General features: G+C 39.4%; 1 protein-coding gene and 1 long non-coding RNA gene across 16 annotated transcripts in view; one reads left to right on the top strand and one right to left on the bottom strand.

Annotated features, from left to right (window-relative positions):
• The window catches only part of LOC119697179, a 42,169-nt gene extending 36,794 nt beyond the window's left edge, over positions 1-5,375 (bottom strand). The window contains exon 1 of the long non-coding RNA XR_005255783.1: positions 751-5,375. This is a non-coding gene — a long non-coding RNA (uncharacterized LOC119697179). The remainder of the gene's footprint in view (positions 1-750) is intronic.
• CACNB2 (calcium voltage-gated channel auxiliary subunit beta 2) overlaps positions 1-22,719 on the top strand; it is a 247,207-nt gene that overhangs the window by 129,717 nt on the left and 94,771 nt on the right. The window contains exon 1 of one of the 15 annotated variants that reach the window (XM_038127533.1): positions 8,695-9,046. The exons of the other annotated variants lie outside the window; for them this stretch is intronic. Within the exon in view, the coding sequence (XP_037983461.1) occupies positions 9,014-9,046 (33 nt within the window). The 5' untranslated portion in view covers positions 8,695-9,013. Of the gene's footprint in view, positions 1-8,694; positions 9,047-22,719 lie in introns of those variants that run through there. 15 annotated transcript variants of the gene reach the window in all.

Raw genomic sequence — 22,719 nt, 5'->3', positions numbered from 1 at the left:
TTCTGTTCATGTCATGGACAACACAATATACAATTTAGGTTCAGTTTTATGAATTTAGGAGAGGAGAAATTTTTGCATCTTGGAATTCAGAATATAGTCTTTTTAAAGGTTGCTACTGTATTAAGATCAACAATTATGGATTTTATTAGAATTCTTATATTATTAACTTTTTTCCCACATGTTAAATCAAATGTCTAGCAAACATTTTGTACTTAGAAGGAGTTTCTCAGTGACTTCAGAAACGCACCTTAGTATAATAGATTTGAAGCTATAAAAGGTACTGGGGGATGACTTCTGGAGCACAGGAACAGGTTCAGCTTTAAAACTCTAGTCAGGCTGAATGCCTTTCTTGGAGTATGAGAGTCCTGCACTGTCAGACAGAGAAGGAGAGCCCCACAGAAATGCAGTTTGAGATATGCTCTTTGCTCGGCTGCATGAGCCTTCAGTGCTGTCAGCATGGGGGATCCAGGCTGTTCAGAGCATTTTTTTTATGAGCACTGATCAGGAATTGTGGCAAGAGAGAGGGGAAGAAAATGTGCAATACAGAAAGATACAATTGAAAAAAAATCACATTTTTACATCTTACAGTTATATCTAGATTATAACTGAGGGAAAAAATGTCATTTCAATGCAGAAAAGAAAAGATCTTAGCACCTTCTTACTGTCTGCCAAGTATTCACCTTCTTACTCGTTGCTAACAAGATCCTGTTAATTTGAGTGGACAAGGAAGATTGACTGAAAGTACCTTACCTTCATGATGCATCTCATCAGGGCAGTTCTGATCATGTTGTTGTAACACATTGCATTAATTCTCTGTGAGCAGCAACTTACTGCACTTACTTAATCTCTTGCATTGCAACCTTCTGTCTCTGCTTAGCTGACATGCTGGTTCCTCTGGCCGTGTTTTTACTGCAACACTGCGAGTTCCTGGCCAGAGTTACACATATGGCTCCCTGCTCATTAAACTGAAGTATATTTCTGTTGTGCCAGGGTGACACCCAGCCTCATAGGTGAGAGAGCCATTACAGCAGCATGTATGCTGCCTAAATTCCACTTAATTCCTATTTTGAGCTCTCAAGTGGGTCCCAAGAGATAAATAGTCCTTTCTGCAAGACGTGGTTTCCAGATTTCATATTTCACCAGAAGTTATTTTGGTGGAGCTTGTTATATTGCACAAGCTAGTCCATCAAAAATTAAATATAATTAATCCAGATTTTAAGAGTGCGAAACATCAAAAATATTAGAGGTTTCAGAAACAGTAAAAAATGAGAAATGGGAATTGAGATTTAAAGAAGCAATGAGGCCAAAGAAACCCCAGTGTTTGGTGATGATCGATAATTTAAATTGATGGAATTGTGGAGTGATGGCTTGTGCCAAAAATGCACAAACAAAGGCAGAGTGAGCCAAAACGACTCCCGTGGCCTGCTGTTGTGGTTCTCCTGGTTAGATGCATTTTATTTTCTGAAATTGGAACAGAATTCTGAGGCATCGATAGCAGAAGTTTTACAAGCATTTCTGTACATGTGATTTTGAGATATGGCTGGACATTTTAAAAGCCAAAACCATTTAAAGGCACAGGGGCTCAGACATCTCCTCTGTGAACTATCAGTTACTAAGTTAATGTCCTGAGTATGGAACTGCACAGCAATTGTCCCAGAGGACAACGTGTAGGTGGACAGTTTTCAGGATGCGGATGTGGCTAGAGGGTAACATTCCCACTAGTCTGGGCTAGCTGCTGTGCACAGCTATGAGCCAAAGTTATTCCTCAGTCTCCAGCTCTGGACAATCAGCATCTGGCCATGAGGGAGCTGCCCATGGCACTTGAAACATTTCGGTGCCCCCAGAGGCAGATGAGTGCTGAGCATGAGAGATGAAAGCTTTTCACTGAGATTAAAAACCCCTGTTTATTTAATGCTGCATTAATGTATGAGTAACACTATAAAGTGTTACCTTTGTTACATGTATTTTTAAGGAAAAATAGCAAGCACAAGCTGTTTCTACAGCATTGTGTAAGTTTCATATATTCTGCTTCAGGATATTGTGTTCCCTGTGGAGGTTGTTTCTTTTCTTGAAATTCTTGTGCTCAAAAGTATTATAATCTCTCTTCTTGCAATTAATACATATAGGAAGGCAAACATTATCTCCTATTTAATACTCAGGTATTACTTTTTAAGAATACCGTTTCTGAATTATTTTTTTCTTCCAACTCCTTAAAGCTCTTGCAGAATTTACTGCTGTTTCAGAAGTGTTTGGCAGCACATTCAGCTGCAGGTGATTTCTGTGACCATCCTAGACCAGCAGCAACATGTTGAATTGTTCAATGTGTTGAATTGTTCTTTCTGTCTCTCTCCCTGGTCTCTGTGTTTCACTGCAGCAAGGCTTTAAGACAATGTTCCACATGACTCTACATCACATGTAAAAAATAAAAATCTGGCCCACGCGTGGGAACAATCACTTATGGGCAGATTTTGCAACTTTATAGCATTTATAGCACCTCTTTATATCTCAGTGATGTAGAGGATTTATAATGCAACATGTATTTTTATTATGTATCTGTAATACAAATGTTTTCAAACATGATGTGGTCCTGACACTCATTGCGAGTTGGATTAGATGTTTTAACATCTGACTGCAGGGAGATCAGCAGCTTGTTATTTCTGTGACACTGTGAGAACATACTCATGTTATCTTTCAGTGCAGCAGGAGATAGCATGTGCCCCTAATGTATGTATGTTTGCAAGTTGAGAAGTTAAGTCTGCTGTTAATGTTATCACTGCTGTATCCCGAAATAGAAAAGTGCAGGCAGATTGGATTGTGTTAGAGAATGGTAACCATAATAACCAATAACAATCTGCAAATGATAAGCAGTTTTCATGTTTAAAATTTATATAGCATTCCATAGGCATACTTTCAGATTTTATTATTCATTCATTTGAAGCTTGGTTTTGAGATTTAAGATGTGACATTAATCTTAAGGAAGTGTTTTCATTATTGCATCTTGAATTAGTTGACACTGGTTTATTATATACCTAAACTAAATCTCACAGAATAAAATTTTACTTAACAACCCTCTTTCAGATGTACACCATCTGTAAGGGAGAATTACAAGCATCCTACGTGATGCATGGAATTTTATGGAAGGAGATGGATTTTTATTTTGTGGTTGGATGTAAAATAGATAAATTCAGGAAAGAAATACCAAGTCTTCTGAAAGTTAATGCAGTGTATCTTGATAATTTGGAATCTGCACCATGTTCAGGGATGATGCCCATCACTTCAGCTGATATGAAAATTAAACAAACAAAACCAAAACTCTTTTAACTTGCCCCAAACTATGCTATTTCTTTTGATGGATAGTTTTAAAAGAAAGGAAGGTATCATTCAAGAGGAAGAAGTGGTCTAAATTGTGTCCTGGTCCTGCCAACCCCCTCCTTGCCTACCCCCAGCACAAAAGTAGGGATGTTTAAGCACAAGTCTGGGAAACTCCAGCTGAATTACTTAACCTGTCATGAAACTGTCTGAGCAAGCTTTTAACTCTTCTGTGTTAGCACGCTTTCAGTCTTCCTTGGTGAGGCAGTGCTATCATTTTCATGAGACATTTGGATGTTTCTGAGAATGTGGAGTCCTGTTAGAGTTGTCCTTAACTGCTGTGACACTGCAGTTGCCATCACACAGTGTTCGGAGAGTTACAGTGGCAATGAGAAGATCTGGAAAAGACCCATTCTTCTAAATGTGCTGATGTCCAGAGGAACAAGGCAGCCTGGCTTCAGATCCATTCTGTAGCTCTTTCAGGGCAGTAACACTCCTGAAAATTTAAGTTTATGCTGCTGGAAGGGTGTTGCCCACAATTAGAATGACCCTTATGGGAGAAAATCAATGGGAGAGCTAAAATTCATAGGCAAAAAAAAAAAAAAGTTGCTTATCATAATTTTCACATATAAATGATGTTGTTAAGAAATTATTCAGTGCTGGTGTGGGGTGGGATGGAATGGGATAGTTTGGATGTAGAGTAATTAAAATGCAATAGCTCTTGCTCTTTCATGCCATACCTGAGAGAGAACAGCTTATTCAGAGTTTTTTGACCAAAAGTTTCCTTAACATATCTTGTTGCTAGCTGTGTAAAGGTGTTAAAAGCTGTTGACATTCTTCGCTTGGATTTGAATTTGAATCTCAATTAGGTAAGAGAGAGTCAATTGCTTTCCATAGAGTTCCCAAAAAAAAAAAAAAAAAAAAAGTTGTTGTTACTGTTGGATACAAGCTGAAAGATTCTTGTTTATCAAGAAAGGTCTGTTTAGTCTATTAACCTTGACAACCATGTCAGCATTTTTTTCTGTTTGTTTTCCCAAAGGCACTGTGTTGAAGTACTATGATATACAAAGCTATTTATAGTGTAGACAGTTCATAGCTATGCTTAAAAGACATGGGTCAGGGTTTAAATACCAGAGTTAAATGCTATTCTCTTTGACAATCTGAAAAGTCATTATGCTTAATCCCTGAAAATTAAAATTGAGAGATGGAATCCCTAAAATATCAATGTGAATCAGATAATTTTTAATTTCACAGAGTGCTTGAGGTAAAAAGGAACCTCTGGAGCTATTCCAGTTACCTGCTCAGAGCAAGGCCACCTAAAGCTGGTAACCCAAGACCATGTTTAGATGGCTTTTGACTGTCTCTAAGGATTGAGACTCCAAAACCTCCCTGGGCAATCTGTACCAGTGCTCTCTCACCCCCTCATTAAAATAAAAAAAATACAACAAAACAAACCCCTTCACGCAAAAACAAAACAAAAACCAACCCAAAAAACCCCAAAAAACCAAAAAAAATTCTCTGTGTCCAAATGTATTTCCCTGTATTTCCATCAATACTTGTTTCTTTTTGCCTTTTCATTAGGAGTCACTGAGAAGAGTTTGGCTCTGTCTTCTTTATTCCCTTTCCACCAGATACTATACACCTTAATGGAATTTTATGAAAGGAACAAAACTTAGGGAAGCAATCAGGGAAAACGAACTCCACACATATTGACACACCTGTGTTTGTACCTGTTTGCCTCTGTTAACACATTATTAATATTGCTATTGCTGTGTTGGCTTCCACAGATGAGAAAGAGCTACTTTACAAATGCTTGTATACATTGAATAGGAGATTTACTCTATCCTTGTGATTTATTTCATCATTTCAGACTGTAATCTTGACTCTCACAGTCACAGTATTTTATTTTTCTTTAGTCTGAATGCTGGTTCTTAAGGCCCAGTCTTCATCAAGTTGTGTTGGTGTAGCTCTCTGTCTGACATCTGCAAGAACGTGCCCTGCTGGAAAGTGCCAGCTGGGGAGAGGAGCAATTCCACCCTTAGCTTTGTTTCTACCTACCATTTTTTAGAGGTATTTCTGTGCTTTTGACACTTTCTGCCTTCATCCCAGTTCCATTCTATCCCAAAATAGAGCAGCAACTTTGTGTCTTGCTGGTCTCCAATGTACAGGTTTTCTAACAGCCTGTATTTCCTTGATCCAGCCGGTTCTGCCCAGCCATCCCATCTCAGCGTTTCTGCCCTGCTCCACACCATTCCACTCCTTCCTGGTTACCTCCTAGCTTTAGGCTGGTCAGGTAGCCAGCTGTCTCTGTGAAGGCCTTTTCAAATCCTATTGTGCTTCCTGCATACCATGAGCATTTTTCTTGCATAACCTTAATTCCTGTCTTCTGGCCTGGTTTCTAGGCTCTCCTCCCTGTGAGTCACACTGCTGCCATCCATCCTTGTTCTGCCCTCTGGTTTTCTGCTTTTCCCATCCCACCATCTCTTCAGCCCCATTGTTCACAGCTTCCTTTTTCAAAACTCCCTCTCCATGCCCCCCTTGCACTCCTCCATCTCATTCACTTCTCTGCTTGCTCTTTCTGGATCATAGCATTCTGTCTGCAAGGGTCAGCCCTGGTGAGACGCTGCCCACCCTCTGCTGGCCAGTCCCTTGCCCCACTCAGCTACTGGGGGAACCATGTGCAGCAAAAACCTTGTGCTGTCACTTATCTGGGAGAGGAGCACAGGTCATCCAGAAGTGCTTTGCTAAGTTTAAACACCCTCAATAGGGGAGGCATTTTTGCTAACTTTTGATTCTTGAACCATAAAAGCTATATGCAAATTTGCTTTGTGGAGCCCTGAGACAGACTTTGGTGCCTGTCATGATGTTTCAATTCAAGAGAGCAATGAGCAATTCAGCTTATTTACTGTCCAAGCTGCCAGACTCTGGCTGCTTGTGCTGTCTGTAGTGAGAATTACTTGTGACATGAAAGTCACTTATGGTGACAGCTGAATAATGCCCTAAGTCTCTGTTGAGTATATGCAAACTGCAGTCCTCCCTGATTTAATATTCATTGCCAAAGCACAGGAGCTGATGAAATGATTTTTTTTAAAAATTATCATAATTTTTAATACAAAGCAATATGTTTTCCTTTTTTTGATGTTAGGAGTACTTGTAACATTCCTGCTGGTTTTCTCCAAATTAGTTGTGAGAGCCATATCCAAAGGGGAGCAATCAAGCCACAGCACCCAAATTTCAATTGCTTACAAGAGCTGTATCAGACAAGCAAAGTAATGCGTGATGACACTGGCTTTGCCAGTATTGACAGGTGTGGTTTCACACTAAAAACACTGTGTGGGAAAACTTGGGCAATTACATTAAAGCTAATAAGTGTGTGTGACCACACTCATGCAGCATCAATAGGAGCAACCAGCTTGGACAAGTGGTGATTACATTCCAGTAGAGGTGTCTGATGCCTGTTAGCCTCCATGCAGGAATGATGCATGTTTTATTGACGCTCTGGGAATGAACTATTATGATGTTATATGTTTGAAGCGTAATTTGCAATTGATATAATGCAAAGAGACCAGTTCAGCTGACAGATTTAAACTAATGCTATTTTGTAAACATATGGTTGGAAATAAAATTAATGTCTTCTGATTTCTGATTTGCCCTTCTCCAACCATTTTCTTGGGTTTAGCTCTGCTTGTGGATACATACAAGAATATAAAAAAAATCCAGACTCATGAGTCACATCACATATAGTCAACAGAGGACAAAAGGTCTGTTTTGACAGAGAAAACAGATTGAGAGAAGAATATCCTCCTAACTCATGCAAAGAAACTGAGTTAGTCAAGAGATGTATTTAAAATAAGCAGGGTATGATGCAGGGGAAGGAAGAGGGAAGATATTTGCAATGTATTTGAACTGCTTCATTTGCTGGTTTTATTAGCAAAGAGGTCTTGTTCTCTTTCTTCTGAGGAAGAGAAGGAAATAAAGTAGAGCAAACTGGTTTTCAATGCTGTATCTTGTCATGAGATGCTGTGTGTATTATATTAACTTGATTATACATATAAATGGGCAAGCATACACCCACACATTTCCTCCTTAAGAAATTACATATTCCATATTTTTTTCCTTAGTGCTTAGGTATAGTTCTGGTTATAGGACATAGTGCTAGCAGCAGTGTGAACTATAAAGAATTGAGAGGACTGAGCTGAGAAGGGATGGGTTTCATAGTGCTGTTTGAAAGCAGTTTTGATCAGGGTACTGTTACTGGATGCCAACTGGTGGCCTCTTCCTCAGTTGTAAAGAACAGCCTTTCCCAGAGGGCAATATTTCTGGTTTACTTTATGCTGCATTCCTATACTATCTTTATTGGGATTTATTTTTAAGCTCCATTTTAATATTAGTTTGGGAATGCAGTTGGGGAATTGGTCTCTGAAGTCTTTCAGTTGTGTTTTATCCTGCTCTTTGACTTTTTTTACTCTTTCTTGCCTGCTCTGCCTGGACTAGAAGTTGCCCAGGAGCGAGGCGGGTCCTTGGATTCTTCTGTCCCGGTGTGGTATTCCCTGCCGGATCCGCTTCCCGTGCGCTGGAGGTAGCGGGTGTAACTTTTCAGTTACCTGAGTGCCATTGTGGCAAAGAGATAAAGTTACACCGTGTTTACAGAGCAGTCTGCGACTAATTAGTGCGAGGAAGCAGTGAAGCGAGCGAAACAAACAAAAGGGGAACTATTCTGGACTGTTTGCTTGTTTGTTTGTTTTTCAGAAGAGATTTTTCTTTTTTAACACATAAATAATGAGATAGCTGCATGGGTTTCTGCTGCACGGTCAGAGCAGCGAGGGCTATGTGTGAACCGAGCTCTTCGCGGCTCACCCGGTGCTGCCGCCTCGCCCCGGCTGCAGCAGCCGCCCCCTCACGGCCCCGGCGGCTCCTCCCGGGCCCTCCCGTCCGAGCCGCGGCTCCGCGGGCCGCACTCGCGCTCTCCCGGCCGCAGCAGCCGCCCCCTCACGGCCCCGGCGGCTCCTCCCGGGCCCTCCCGTTCGAGCCGCGGCTCCGCTGGCCGCACTCGCGCTCTCCCCGCCGCGCCTTCCCCGCTCACAACTTGGGCGGCGTCGCGCCTGGCGGGGCAGGGCCGGAACGCGGCGCTGCCGCCCCCCGCTGCCCGCACCGCCCCGTCTTGTTCCATCCCATCCCGTCCCTCAGCCCGCACCGCCCCGTCTTGTTCCATCCCATCCCATCCCGTCCCTCAGCCCGCACCGCCCCGTCTTGTTCCATCCCATCCCATCCCGTCCCTCAGCCCGCACCGCCCCGTCTTGTTCCATCCTGTCCCGTCCCGCCCCCCGCACCGCGCTGCCCCGTCCCTCTGTCCCGCACTCTCCCGTCACTCTGTCCCGCCCCGCACCGCCCCAGCCGGGGCTGCCCGCCCCGTCCCGCTGCCCGCCCCGTCCCGCTGCCCGCCCCGCACGGCTCCGCACAGCGCGGGGCTGCCGCTGCCGCCCGCGGAGTTTCGCAGTTTTCCATCCCGCCGGTCCCGCGGCCCTCGCAGCGGACTCCGAGTTCATGCCCGAGAGCCCCGGTGCCTCAGGAGCAGCCCAGGCGTGGGAAAGCAGCCTGGGAAGCCTGCCCGGCTGGGACACGGGAGCTGAGGATGCAGGGGAAGATCTGACTTCAGGCGACTGGGCGCTCTGGGCAACTGGTGTGAGACCGCGAAGGAGTAACTATGTACCTTTTTGGCAGTGAGGAGTACGAAGTGGTAAGATGTAAACTAGTGATTTTTAAAAAATATTGCTTAGTTGTTACTTACTTTTAATGTTCCAATCACGGAGTTTATTTGGCAGCTTTGAATTTCTGTCAGTATAGTTTTTTCTGTTTGAACTTTAGTGTTCACCCATTCGATTGCTTTTTAAATATAACATTTTTCTTCAAGCAGTGGGGTAGTACTTGGTAGATAAAATTGAATTTACTTTCCTTGTCTTGTTTATTGCATTGTGGTGGTATTGAAAGTATTTAACTACTGAGTATTATGAGGCTATTTGGACTCTGAGTTAAGTGAACCCATGTATCTAAATAATTCAAAATATGTCTCATACTTTGTAATGTAAATAGAATACAAGGAGTTAGAACTGGCCTTAATGTTTGTGGAGATGTTGCCAAACCATTTCTTTTGTACAAAAGTTCAAAGCATGTCATTGTAATGTACTGCAATGTCCATCAAAAGAGCTAGCTTATAAAAAACCCAAACACACCCACGTTAAGATCTGACCCTCTTTTCTTAAGTACTGTGTAAAACAGTGTTCAGAAGAAGTTGATGATGTCAGAGAAGACCAGAAGAAAACCACTAACAGCTCCACACTTTTGCATGACATTGTTAGTTGACATAAATTTTTGCATTTTTGCAGCCTGTGGTTCAAGTGCTACGTTGTAAGCAAAATGGATGGATTCTTCCACCCACACACATTTGTGACTGAGTCCAAATCTGAGGAGCTTTGGGGAAGAATAACACTGAAAAATATGCATGAACTCTACTATAAGACATCAAAATAAATTTCATGAGCTCAAAAGTGCTACATTCTTTGCATGTAATTGGCAATTGCAAATGTTTTGTTTTGATTATTGAAGTTGCTCTTTGAAGTATGAAAGGGCCTTTTATGGCAGTCTGGTTTGTACAACACATTTCAAGGAATTAATTTAGTTATTTTGGAATTTTTTTCTCTTTTTTTTTTTTTTTTTTAATTCCAGCCAGCCATGTTTTTTGGATGCAACGAATGTAGAAGACATTCAGGAAAATAATTTAAGTGCAGCTGTCTGCACATTGAACTCATTTGTGTATGTGTGACTTGCACAAACTTTCACAAGCCAAGCTAGGGAGCTGAAAAGAACTTAGTTTTTCCAAAGCAGTAAGCCACAGGGCATTGCTGTGATTATGCTACAGAATGTGTACTTGTGTATAAAAATTGTAAAGCAGGAGAGAGTGTCAAACTTTGAAGCTTTTTTTTTTTTTAATTGGTTACATTCAAATATTCGTGAAGGGCAGCAAATCACTCTTAACAGACTTTTGCATTTTGCTCTTCCTTTCATTGTATCCTGTGGAGTTACTTCCTGGTTCATACAGCAAGCAAGTCTGAAATTTTAAAATGTGTTTAAAATAACCTAGATGACTGAAGAATGGTCTCAAAGCTTTGGATTCAGATCTCAATCTCTTTCTCTGATGCTGTTTCTGCTTCTAAAAAATAATTGAAGTATTCTGTGTCATAGAAAGTAGTTCAGTGTTTGAGACAACTTTCCCAGGCACATGAGCCATCTCGTTTCAGTCCCTTTTCTACAACATACTTGTTCAAAGTGAAATAGCATCAATAGAAAAAGTAAGAAGCCCACTGTGAATTGTGTGGGGTTGGTTTTTAATTTCCTTGTTTTTTTTCCTTTGGTTCTTTTTGATATCTCTAGAGGTCCCTGAAACTGAAGAGTAATGATCTCCTCAAACAAAATGTGTCACTAAGTGCAGACTAAAATACCATTTGGGTTTTTTCTTCTTAGTTTTTCTTTAGAGCAAGACAGTTCAGGGGAAAAGAAGGATGCACTTTTTCGGTGTTATTTTGGCAGCCAGACTTACCAAGATGTTTGCTTTACTCAGTGATAAGTAAAATAGAATTGATGGTATACATAAAGCTTGAAGAACACTTTTATTGTTCAGTAAAAGCTAAATCAATGTGAAACTTCTGTCTGTACAGATCTGTTGTTCATGAAGCCATATGCTCTGTACTGTGGAAAAGGCATTTGTTTTATCTTCCCACACAATTACTTGAGTCACTGAAGGACAAAGTGAGTGAAAAGTGACAGTGAAGAATTTCAGGATTTAAGTTTGTTATTAATTTAAAGCAATTTTAAATAAGTTTAAGGAATTCTAACTATGCATATAACATTTGATTTTTGTCCTAGTGAGGAGATTACTGATGAAAAGAAACATAGCATCATTAAAGCATCTCTTAGAGGAATTCAGAAAAGTCATCTCTTAAAACTCAGTATTTAAATAGAGTAATAGAGAAATGGGACTGTGTGTGATCACTGTTTGCATTTCATGTGCATACACACATATGTCCACATGAGCATGCAGACACATTTGGAGAAGAAACATTTGTATCTGAGGTGGTGTTCTAACCCAGCTGAATTTAATAGCCAAATGCCTCAGAATGCTGCTACCAGCTTTTGCATCCACTTTGCTTTCTTTTTGTTCCTGTGTATAAACGAGCTTGAATTATTAGCTTACTCTGAGTGCATAATAAGTCCAGATATCTGACAGCACTGATAATTAACTCTGCTACCATCTCCCACCAACCCCAGCTGACAAAGATAACATTGCTTAAGAATCAGTTATCCAAAGAAAAAAGTTGGGGTTTATGATGACTTCATATTAAAAATAAAAACAAAGGGTCATGGCACAGTGACAAAAGCTATCTTTTTGAAATAAATAAAATAGCTAAATAAATTTCTTAATAATAAGCCAGGTAGCAATGGTCCTTTCCTATTTCCGTTAGTAATTCCATAAATGTTTTAACTTGGGAGGCACAGTGTCTTTCACATTACATTTTAAAACTTTAGGTAGATGCTTATTAAGCTCTTTATGAGTGATGAAATAAATATATAGAATCTTTTTTGGCATTCTTTGCCACATACCTGGCAAAGTGGATGTGTTTCACTATAGTAAGCAATTTAATTTCATAAATACAGGAAACTGTAAAAAGCTGCAGGCCCAGCAGTCTCATTTGTGGCTGTAATATGTTTGTTTAGGCCTTTTCCTGTTTGTTTGTGAAATAAACCTCTGCTTAAAGAGAATAAATAAATAAATTAAACAGAATTGGAGTAGTTCATCAAAAATGAAACAGAAAGAGGGAGCTCCTTTTCACAGATGCCTGGTAGATTGTAGTCTGCATTACTCTCCCGAAACAAAAGCATCTAAAACTTACTCCCAACAGACTTTGGAGTTCCACATAAGGGATGATGGGACTCCAGATGGTTCTTGCAAGTTTCGGAGGCTCTGCAGAACGTCTGCTCTTCCTCCCTCAGGTGGGCCTTGCCAAGGCTGTGGGTGCTGGCTGCTCCAGCTGCATTCCTCCTGCCTTCCTGAGGCCCTGATGGAGGTGTGGCAGGGCTGATGGCACTGACTTGTCCTCAGTTGGACACAGGACACCTTCAGTGATTTGTCACTCCTTCCCACCAGCAGTCTCCTCTGGCAGAGACTTTGGACTCTGTTGTATTAGCATGATCCAACACTGTGATGGTAGGTGTAGGGTAAATTAGGATTTCTTCTGAGAAAAACCTAATCACTGGGATTCTTTTAGCGGACTAATTCAGAGGCAGCAAGTTTTCTTGGTTGTTGGTCATTAAAGAAAAATCATCGAATTTCATTCACTGTATTGCATGCAACTTTCAGATTTTTCTGATCAGTTTTTAACTTTCCTAAGAAACTCAAACCTTGGCTTTTTTTTGTTCTCCATAGATATTTTTCTTGGAAAATATCATTAAAAAGAGTGGGAAACCTCTTTATAAGTCCAGTGAATTACTTGTGATGTCCAGAGCATATGTTTTGGTTGCCTTGGAAATTGAGCATTTGTCACTTGTGTTCTCCGGGCAAAAGTTTTGAACTTGTCTATTTAAATTAAATCTTCTCTTCTGTTGAGTTTGCCTATGTCCTCTTGAAGGATGGAGCACTTCTTTTGAAATAATAAGTATGATGTTGATAAATGCCAGTTATACTCATGACTCCTGCCAGGCAGAATTATCTTCCAAAAAGTATGAAAATCTGTCTGCTAAATTTCTAAAGGAGGGGAATATCTTGGAGCAGTCAAATGTCATTCAGGTTTGAGAAGAGTTACTTTTTGACTGTTCTTCATTAATCAGACAGATCCCAATTCTGTGTGTACAGGCATTCTGCTGATAGGACTAATTTTCAAGGGAAAACCCCACCTATTTTAGCAATATTTTAAGTCCTAGAAATCAGTAGGGAGAACACAGTGATGTATTTGACTCTGAGTCATTGCAACTTACCTTGTTTCAGAAACTGAGTGAAAGGGGAAAAGGATGTTTTTTAAGATCAAAGAGAGTCACTTGTAACTTTTTAGCAATGGTAGTTTTCGTTATACTGTGGATTGACGTGGGAATGTATCTGAATAAATCAGAATTGCTTCTTTGGGAACCTCTCCCTTGAACTGAAATTGAATTGGATTAAAATGTTTGGCAAATTACCCGTGGCAGAACACTGTAAAAATTTAACCATAAGATTTTGGAATGACTTTTCCACCTTCACCTTAGTTCAACCTAAGGCAACAACATCTAATGCTGTGTTCAGATAGATAAGTTGAACAACACGTGAGTGTAACTTGAAGTACAGACTTGAAAGGCAGTCAAATTAAATTCAGTCTCTGAGGTTTGCTTCAGAGCCATGAGTCCGTCCTTTGAAAAATCCCTTGACATTTTGATTCTTTATCTTTAAAATTTAGGAGACACTTGGTTTGTTTCTAGTGACAATAGCACTTGGTTAATTTTCAATTGCAAATATTGTACAGCTGCACAAGAAATGGAGTTATTCATGCCTGAAACCATGTGTTTAGTGAGAAGAACTCTTATGTGGAAGAAACAAGTGCTTATTCGTGAAGATGGATGGCTCGCATCCAGAGCTGGATGTAGATTTGTGAAACAGTCACCCTTAGCAAGCCTTTTTCCTGTGGATTTTCTGCAGCAGCCAAAGTGTAGAAGCAATACAGTTTTCTTTTCCTAAATTGGAAAAATGAGGGTCATTCTGTATGGCATCATTCCCCATGACTAGCTCAGAGACCTCGCAGCTGTGTTTAAGCACTGCATATGGGTTTTGGGATTTCCCCAAGGAAAGCCTGGGAGAGCTGGTGATTCTGATGGTGTAGCAGAATGGCTCCTGAAACAGTTTCAGTTTAGGACAGGGAAACACTAGAGAGGAAAATCTCAATAAACCCATGCAGAGGAAAGTATTGGTCATTTCTGTGTTACTCCTAAGACACCCAGTGTACTTGCCAGTTAGTGATTTGCACAATGGTAGTGACCATACTTCTTTCCCCAGAGAAAAATCAGTGTTTAATCTAATGTCCTGTAGTTTATGTGAAGTAGATTTTTTAATAATAATGTTACTGTTCGTTTCATATAGCTATTTCCTTGCCTTCTGTCTCTAATTTGAATTTCCGTGACTAAGGATGGAGCCTTTTGTATTTTTGATAGTATATTGAAGGTATTTATAGGGTATCTGACCTTCCCCTACCTCTGCCCCCACAGTCCAACACATGAACAGTCAATAAAAAGGTGGGGAGCTCCGTGGAGACCATGGCTGGAGGCAGGAGCTGGTAGTCCCTGTTATGTACATGAGTCTGTGAGCAGTGGATCAGCTGTCCCTTGTGTAGAGCTCAGAACACCTGATTTTCAGTGTAGGGTCCTACAGAGTGTGGAGCTCTGGTTTCTCCCTTCAGGAAATAACTTTTAGATATTTCCAACAAAAATTAGGCAAGTCAATGATTGCAATTTATCTGGATCCTTTTGCTCTGGTTTAGTGCCAAGTGGTGCCTGAACACAATGAAGGAAGGGAATGAGCATTCCTCTTATTGTGGAAGAGGATCGTGGTGATTGCATGATGTTTGAGAAGCAGGTTTGTGCCGGAGGCATGTGTGAGAGGGAATCCTGTGAAAGTCAAATGGTTCCTGACATTTAGAAACCAACCCCAATGACCAGCTCCAAGTGATGAAATAGCAAAGGAGAAGTTTACTTCTGTTTAAGGAGTAGAGTGTAAGAGAAATGGAGTGTGAAATCTGGCCTGGGTTGGCAGGACCAGTGCAGTTCACCTCACAAACACAAAGGAAAGATAAAAAAGTACTTAAAAGTCACACCAAATTGTTTGAGGGAGCTCTGAATCTCTCAGCTACTTTTCCATTTGTGAGACAGCAGTGGGAAGGAGGTCTCTCACAGGAGCTGGCTTCTGAGTGTATTGATAGCACCAAGGCCTGATGAAATCTGTAAATTCATCTGTTGGTCTTGATTTCAGTTTATTTCCATCTCAAGGAAATGGCCATGATAATGACCTACTTCCTGGCAATGCCCTGCTCAGCCTCATGCTGCAAAAGGCACTTTACCTCAGTGATGTGAACCAGCATGGACCTGGGGGGAAAAAAAGTATAACCTGGTAACTTCATGATCAGGAATACATGAGTTTTTCTATTCCATAATCATCATTTATACTACAGGCCTTGATAGAAAAAAATTGGCTATTTTTCAGTGAGGAATTGGTATGAAGGTAATGTAGCCATAAAAAAGTGTTAATGGTAGGAGCAGTAATCTAGGCAGGGCAGTACACAGTTAACAACAAGCTAGTTAGTTTGGTTTCTCTGATTTATGTAGCTTGATACTTAATTCTTGGATTTCTCTGTACACCATGTGAGTGTGTCCAGGCTTTTGGAAATTGTTTACAACTTCCTCCCTCTTATGCCACATATATTCATAGTTCTTATTTAATTAAATGTCAGGAGACCTATGTAGCTAGAGATGTCCTCTGGGTAAAAGATACTAATGGCATACGGTTTAAGTAATCAGTTTATAATGCTTGGGTTGGAGCCCTACATGAAAAAGTTGAGATACTTAGAAGAAGGTGGCTTGAATGTCTTCAGTTAAGTAAATGGGACATGCATATGCTGTGCACGAATATGGTGCAAAATAAATCCAGGTCTTGCAGGAACCCCAGTGTTCTGCTTCTAATAATAGCGTTACTTTAAAGTTTGTTTTCCACTTAAGTATTTGTGACATGCATTTTGATGTTTACGTTGTTTAGCCTGTGGATGGATATGAGGTAGCAGAAGGGGTAGCAGAAGGGTTAGCAGAAGATGTTGGATGTGCAAAATGGAAATTGTGACTTCCCTTCAGCACATATGGAAAGCTAAAGTCAAGAAGGCATGTTGGTGCTGTCTGCCATCCTGCCTGCTCGCCTGGTGCAGCAGGCTGCCTGTTTTAGCCTCCCTATCCTGGGCAGCACAGCTACTCTCCCATCAGTGGTGTGTGAGGTGGTGGCTGGCAGGCTGGGTAGCTTGTTGCTCTCTTGACCTTTCAAAACTCTAGCAGTTACAACAGCTCAATTAAGCACTCCTAGCAGGCAGGCTGGATATAGAGTAGCATTTTGATAAAAACCTTCCGCACAGAGAAATCAAGGACCAAAAATCCCATTTCAGAATATTTGATATCTTTGATAGTCTTTTTGGGGCACAAATCCTCTTTTTTTTTTTTTTTCCTATGTTTTCCTCTTCTTTTACGGTTGAGGTGGTGTGTTTATGTCTGTTTGGGAATATGTTTTTGTTTTCCAGTTGATGATAATAAGTAAGATGATTTGTTCTGATGAACAAATTCAGTAGCAGCTGATCAGAGCAAATCTATAGTTTGTTGTTGTTTAACATTTGCTCTGATAGGAAGGCTGTCACAGGGAAAAAAAATCCATCTGCCTCTTTATCAAAGTCATGGACATCTATCGTCATGAAGACATGTCTTCTCTAAATTATAAACAAGCTCCAGGAGCTGAAATGACTAAATGAAATGCTGTTTGTTTACTTACACTGCATGTTACTATCCAGATAATTACTTCCGCTGATGAATAAGAATTACAAAATCCGGAGGATAGGTAACTCCTTTATTTACACAGAAGTGGGTAATGATAGCCATGCTTTATTATTATTATTATTATTATTATTATTATTATTATTATTATTATTATTATTATTATTATTATTATTATTTTATACATCTCTAACCAGATTAATGTCTAAGATTCTGCCAGGAAAAAATTTAGCTTTTGGGTGTTTTCATTGCTGTAACTACAGAGCCATAGGAACCAGCCATTTTAAAAGTTTTTTTTTCTGAGAAATGAAAGATTAAAATCCCTGGGAAATTCTCCTCTGCACATTTCATTTTACATTGTCATTTACAACACAGTGTGATTCTATACGTTTTAATATAGCAATGCGTAGGAATTTTTGGCATTTAAAATTCTAGAATTCCATATTATATTTTCTGGTTTACAATAGAGTTTTTGAGTTCTGTTAGAGCTTACAAACCAGTCATATGGAGTTAATAAGAATTTGGGTTAACACTTTTTTTTTTTACTTTTTTAAGGCAGCTTCTGTGTTTTTTACAAATATCTATAGAGATGTTCTTATTAGAAATGAGTTCTTTAAATCAAAGTAGTTTTTATTGATATAAGAAGCAATTTTGTTTTTGAAATACAAAATGAGAGTGTGTCCTACTCAGCTGAGTGCTTAAGTCTAAGGACAGGTAGACCATTACAAGAATTTTTAAGCAGAGGGAACAATTAAAGGCCAGTTTTTGGGAACAAGGCTGATACATTAATATTACTAGTTGAGTAGCCTAAGAACATAATAGTATTTCAAAGCTATTCCTTTTAGTAACAACTAAGTATGAAATAAAAGATCTGTACATGTCTTTTCATGAAGTATATTCGCCTGAAAGGAAATGACAAACTTAGTTTTACCTCTTCAGTGGATGTAACTGAAGCTTATTGTATGTGCAGAAATGGGCTTTACTAAAATTGACTTTGTGCGTATCTTCATTGAATTGTTTCTGCTTGTGGAGGCAGCTCAGCAGGCTAATTTTTGAGGCTAAATGTCAAACTTCATAGTTTATTATCCTAAGACATAGTTAATCCTAGGACTTCTTTGGTGTAGGTGATTAAAAACTAAACACTTTATTTGGTGTAGGTGATTAAAAACTAAAACCCTTTGTAAAGTTACAAAATTTTAATCCATGGAGATAGTCAGACCTCAGCTAGACAGGGTCCTGAGCAATCTGCTGTGGCTTTGAATATGCTTCTCTTGAGCAGGAGGTTGGACTAGATGTCCTTTCCTCCACCTGCCCTCTCACCAGTCTATTTTTTTTCTTTGATTCCACTGAGAGAATGCAGACTTATATAAAAAATCTTCAGGGCACAAAGGAGGAATCCCCATGTTTTTACTTCATATATCAAGTCTCACTCTTAAAAATTTTCATCTTATTCAGCAGTTACCCAGCAACTGATTTAGTTCCTGTTAGTGAAGGATGCCCAGCATAATTCTGAAATTTTAGGCCTTTAATCTTTAATTCACTGTGATCATTTTGCCTTCATCTGGACTTCATGTAAATATGGGGATAATATTGATAAAGTGAGATATGAAAGTGGCATTAGATTGTTGCTCGAATATAGTCAATTTATCATATGTATCATATTGTGGTTTACCTCATATATTTAAGAAAGTTGTGTTGTTTCCTTAATTCCTTCTAAAATGGAATAATTCATATTGTGTGCTGTAATTCTGTTATTCATTATAGACATCCTGGCAAGAACATGGGTGGCCTTCAGTCATGCTTAAGTGAAATCATAAGGTTCCCTGTACAAGACCTTAGTACCGTATGTGAAATTTTGATTTTGCTGGTGGACATTTCACTTGAACTTGACATTGGGAAAATGCTTTTTTAAATAACCACCACATACACCTATTTCCTGATAAATTAAGCTGCTTTGCCTTCTAGGAGTTTTCCTTTGCATTCGTGAATGTTATCCCCCTCCTCTCTTGCCAGGGACGTAGATTTGTAAGGAAAAATTAATAATTCCATTCAGTCGTGTCTTTGAAGTTCAAAATAATGTTCTCATCATTTTGGATCCAGAGATTCAGTGGAATTTGCAGGCAAGAACATCTGGGAAATGATGTGGATGGGACTGTCCTGGTGTGATGAGGGAGAAAGTATAATTCAGCTGATACCATTTCCTGTAGCTGATTTTGTCTTGTCACCACAGGACTAAAATTTGAGATATTCCTGTAATCAAATGCCTCCCAGTAAAATGCATACATTTTTAAAAAATCCAAACACTGCAAATTTTGCTGTTTTGTTTAGGGTTATTTTAAATAAACCTGGACATCTGTGTCTGTAAGTGTGGTGAGAGAGATTAGTCCTGCCAGTTACACAACATGTTTTTTGGATCAGCTTGACTTGTAACAATTGAAAGTGTTGTCCTTGCACTTCTTTGGTAGATTTTATGATATGAATGCAATGCTATTCAACTTAAATAAGGTCTATTTTAGCATAATCAAGAGAGGAAAAAAGAAGGAACTGTTAGGGAAATCATAGGCTGGATCATAGGAATCATAGGAAATCATATGATGATTTTGAAAATTAACAGGAATAAAAAATACTGAAACTTTTTCAAATTATGAAAAGATCCAGGTTTGCAGACAACTGACAAAACATGAGAGGTTATAGAAGAGTGCACTTGTGTTACTATACCAGCTTCAGCAACAAGCATTTCCTTTTCTTCTGCATGATGAAGGAAACAATAAGCCATGATTCTTTTTTTAAGCATTGTAAAGTTACAAACTTTGAACAGGAAGGGAGATGCTAACTGTATGAATTATTGCTAATCATAAATGGAATAACTCTTACAGAAGGGATAATGGAAGGAGAGCAGTGCAAATCAGGAATGACATTCTGGTATACTTAAATAAAATTTTTCAATATTTTTTAAGAAGTGTTTCAGACTAATTGAAATCAGTTGAGAATAAATGTAAAAATTTTAAAAAATAAATAAGATAGCAAACCTTTTTTTTTTTTTCTCCAAAATTGAGTTTAGCTGGCATAATATTGACAGCCAAAAGGATTTCCTAAAGTGTGAAAATCCTGTCCTGAATTTAGTGGTGACTTCTGACTTTTACCTGACCAGGGAATCTAGCATTGTGTCAGGAGAATGTTTGAGGGGTTTTGAGTACAAATGTGATACAGCAGTGCATATACCATCTACTAAATGGGCCATAGGTGTGACCTAGGAGAGGTGATGCATCTTGGGTTTTTTTAGCATTTTTAAATTTTTGCTTGCCCATGCACACTTAGGGGACTGACTTCATGTAAATCGGGGTGAGCACAGAGAGCCTGTTGAATGCTTGTAAGCAGGAAAAAACCAGTTGTGGAATTCACTTTCTACCTGTGTGCTTCAATTCAGAAGCCTAGAACTGCTGGGTATTTATTGGCTGGCTTTAATGGAAAGCTTCATAGAGTACATAGAATGTTGTAAAAATGTGTATTGTTAAAAATAAACAAAAGGAAGACAGTAGCTTATAAATTTTCCTTTTCCTTATATGCCAGGCATATAAGCCCAAATAACACTGAGGTAATTTTTTTGGGTTTTGGTATTTTTTTAAAGTATTTTTCATCCTAGGAAAGATACTTTTCTGCTTTTGTGATCTCTGCTGCTAAACTGGAGAGTGGCAAGAACTAGCAAAAGTTCAGAACATGCTCATTGGCCTGCCATCCATCTCTTACATGCTTGAAATACTCTCTTATATTTCTCTCATATTACCCTGATATTTCTCCTTTTGAAGCTTTGTCCTTCTTTGCTGCTTTGTCATGGTGCTCATCTCTGGATAATCTGAATGATGCCCATCATCCACCTACCCACATTTGGCTGCTCTTTGTTCACTCTATCTTTAGGGCTCTCATCCAAATACAAGCTGCTTTCCTAATTAGCCCAGCAGAGCGGCAATCTCAGAGCCACCTTTGTCATATTCCTGTCGCTCAGTGGGAAGTCAGCAGTGACAGCAGCAGAGGTACAGCTGATACATTTGGGTGGTAATTTCTCAAGCAGAAACTGATTCTCTTGTAAACCGGAAGAAATAGAACTTTTGACTGAGCATAACTGTATGAGTTTAAGGAGAAAATTAATTTCATTTCCAAACAATGGATCAGAGAGGAAAAGCAGACTCTAGCCAGAAGGAAACAAATTGTTGGGGATGACATAGGTTTGTTTGCATTTCTTTGATGAAAGTTAGCATAGCATACTTTGAGACCTTAAGACTTGCAGAACTGGAGTTTCTATTCTTGTGTCTTTCATCACTGCAGTTGCTGGAGACTCATTTTTAACCAGAAACTTGCAAGGGTAAATATCTTTATCTGAGGAATCTTAAAAAGTTGATTGATCCTGGTAGCATATTAATAATGTTGCTTTACAACAAATTGAGGTACTGCTTGCCTTAAAGTTTTTGAACAAGTTGACTGTTTCACAGCAAATCTAAAAACAAAAGGTTTGCCAGAGGTGTATGTTGTCTCTTTTTTGAGAAGAATTCTATTGTATTTCTAGTAGCAGATTCTTTTGAAATGCCTAACTCTTGGTTAGTGTATTAGGTAGTACAGGCATTCTATCCAGGGAGATGATCACAGTGTTCATTAGAACATAGCTTCTTGACTGTGACCGGTTTTGGTGCCCCAACAGAAAGGTGTGGATAAATCAGAGAGGATGATTCAGTGGAGGCCTGCCAGGATGGTTGCAGCTGGATCACTTGACTTGCAGGTACACTGAGGGAATGGGGCTTGAACAGCCTGGAGTCGAGATCTCTCAGCATCCACAAGGTGGTTATCAACAGCAAGGAGCTAGGCTCCTCAGAGATGTGTGTGGCAGGGCAATCAAACATGTATTTTCTGCCAGTATTCAGTATTGCAACAATAGATGAAAGAACAAGCAGTGGTATATCTTGTAGAAGAGGAAATGGCTCAGTGAGGGATGTGATGTAATGTGCTCTCCTGACCCAGGCAAAGTCTGTTCTGAAGCAGAAAGAATTTTCCTGATGTTTCTCCTATGTCTGAAGAACAGAAAATGCTTGGTCTTCTAGGTTGCAATGGTTTTAGAAACCTGATTGATATCCTGGAAAATATCTGTTGTATTTTTCTAACCTGTGAATGTCCCAGAACACAGAAAATATTCCAGCACTGAATTATGAAAGTTCACCACACCATTTGCTGCTTTTATGATTTCCTTTATTTTTTCTTTTGCAATTTATTTATATTTTATTTCCTTTCAGATTAACATCTAACCTAATCAAGTTAGCACCATCTTCATCAGCAAGCACATTTTTGATTCCGTGTTGTCTACAACATACCCTGCCCTTTTAACCCTCCCATCTTCAATTAAGCAATCTTACTTCTAGTGTTAGCGTAAATCCATAGTGCAAGATCTGTTTTATCTAGGAGAAAATACATTTAGGTTTATTCAATATTGTGTATTTTATATTATCAGATGGTTTTCTAGAACCTTTTACTATTTTTGTTGTAAACAAGTATTCTATATACTCTCCATGTTCTTGCATTGTCTTGCAGATAAAAAACAGGGACAATAACTTGCAGAGCCTTCAGTCTTATTTCTTAGTAAAGAGATGAGGATAGTGCTCTAAAAATGAGCAGACTCAGAATCACAAATTCTCTCACTCTCCCTCTTTCAAAGGACAGTTGGTGGAGCTGTGCAAGCAGGGACAGCCATGTAGATTGGAATGGGAGAATCAGGCATTTATTACTTCCTTTAGCTTGATAGCCTCATCCACTCTGTGTGGATGCACTAGGTCA

Source organism: Motacilla alba, chromosome 2 (genome assembly GCF_015832195.1).
Source record: "Motacilla alba alba isolate MOTALB_02 chromosome 2, Motacilla_alba_V1.0_pri, whole genome shotgun sequence".
NCBI lineage: Eukaryota > Metazoa > Chordata > Aves > Passeriformes > Motacillidae > Motacilla > Motacilla alba.
The sequence above is the reverse complement of the archived record's forward strand: the minus strand, read 5'-3'. Positions and strand labels throughout refer to the sequence as shown.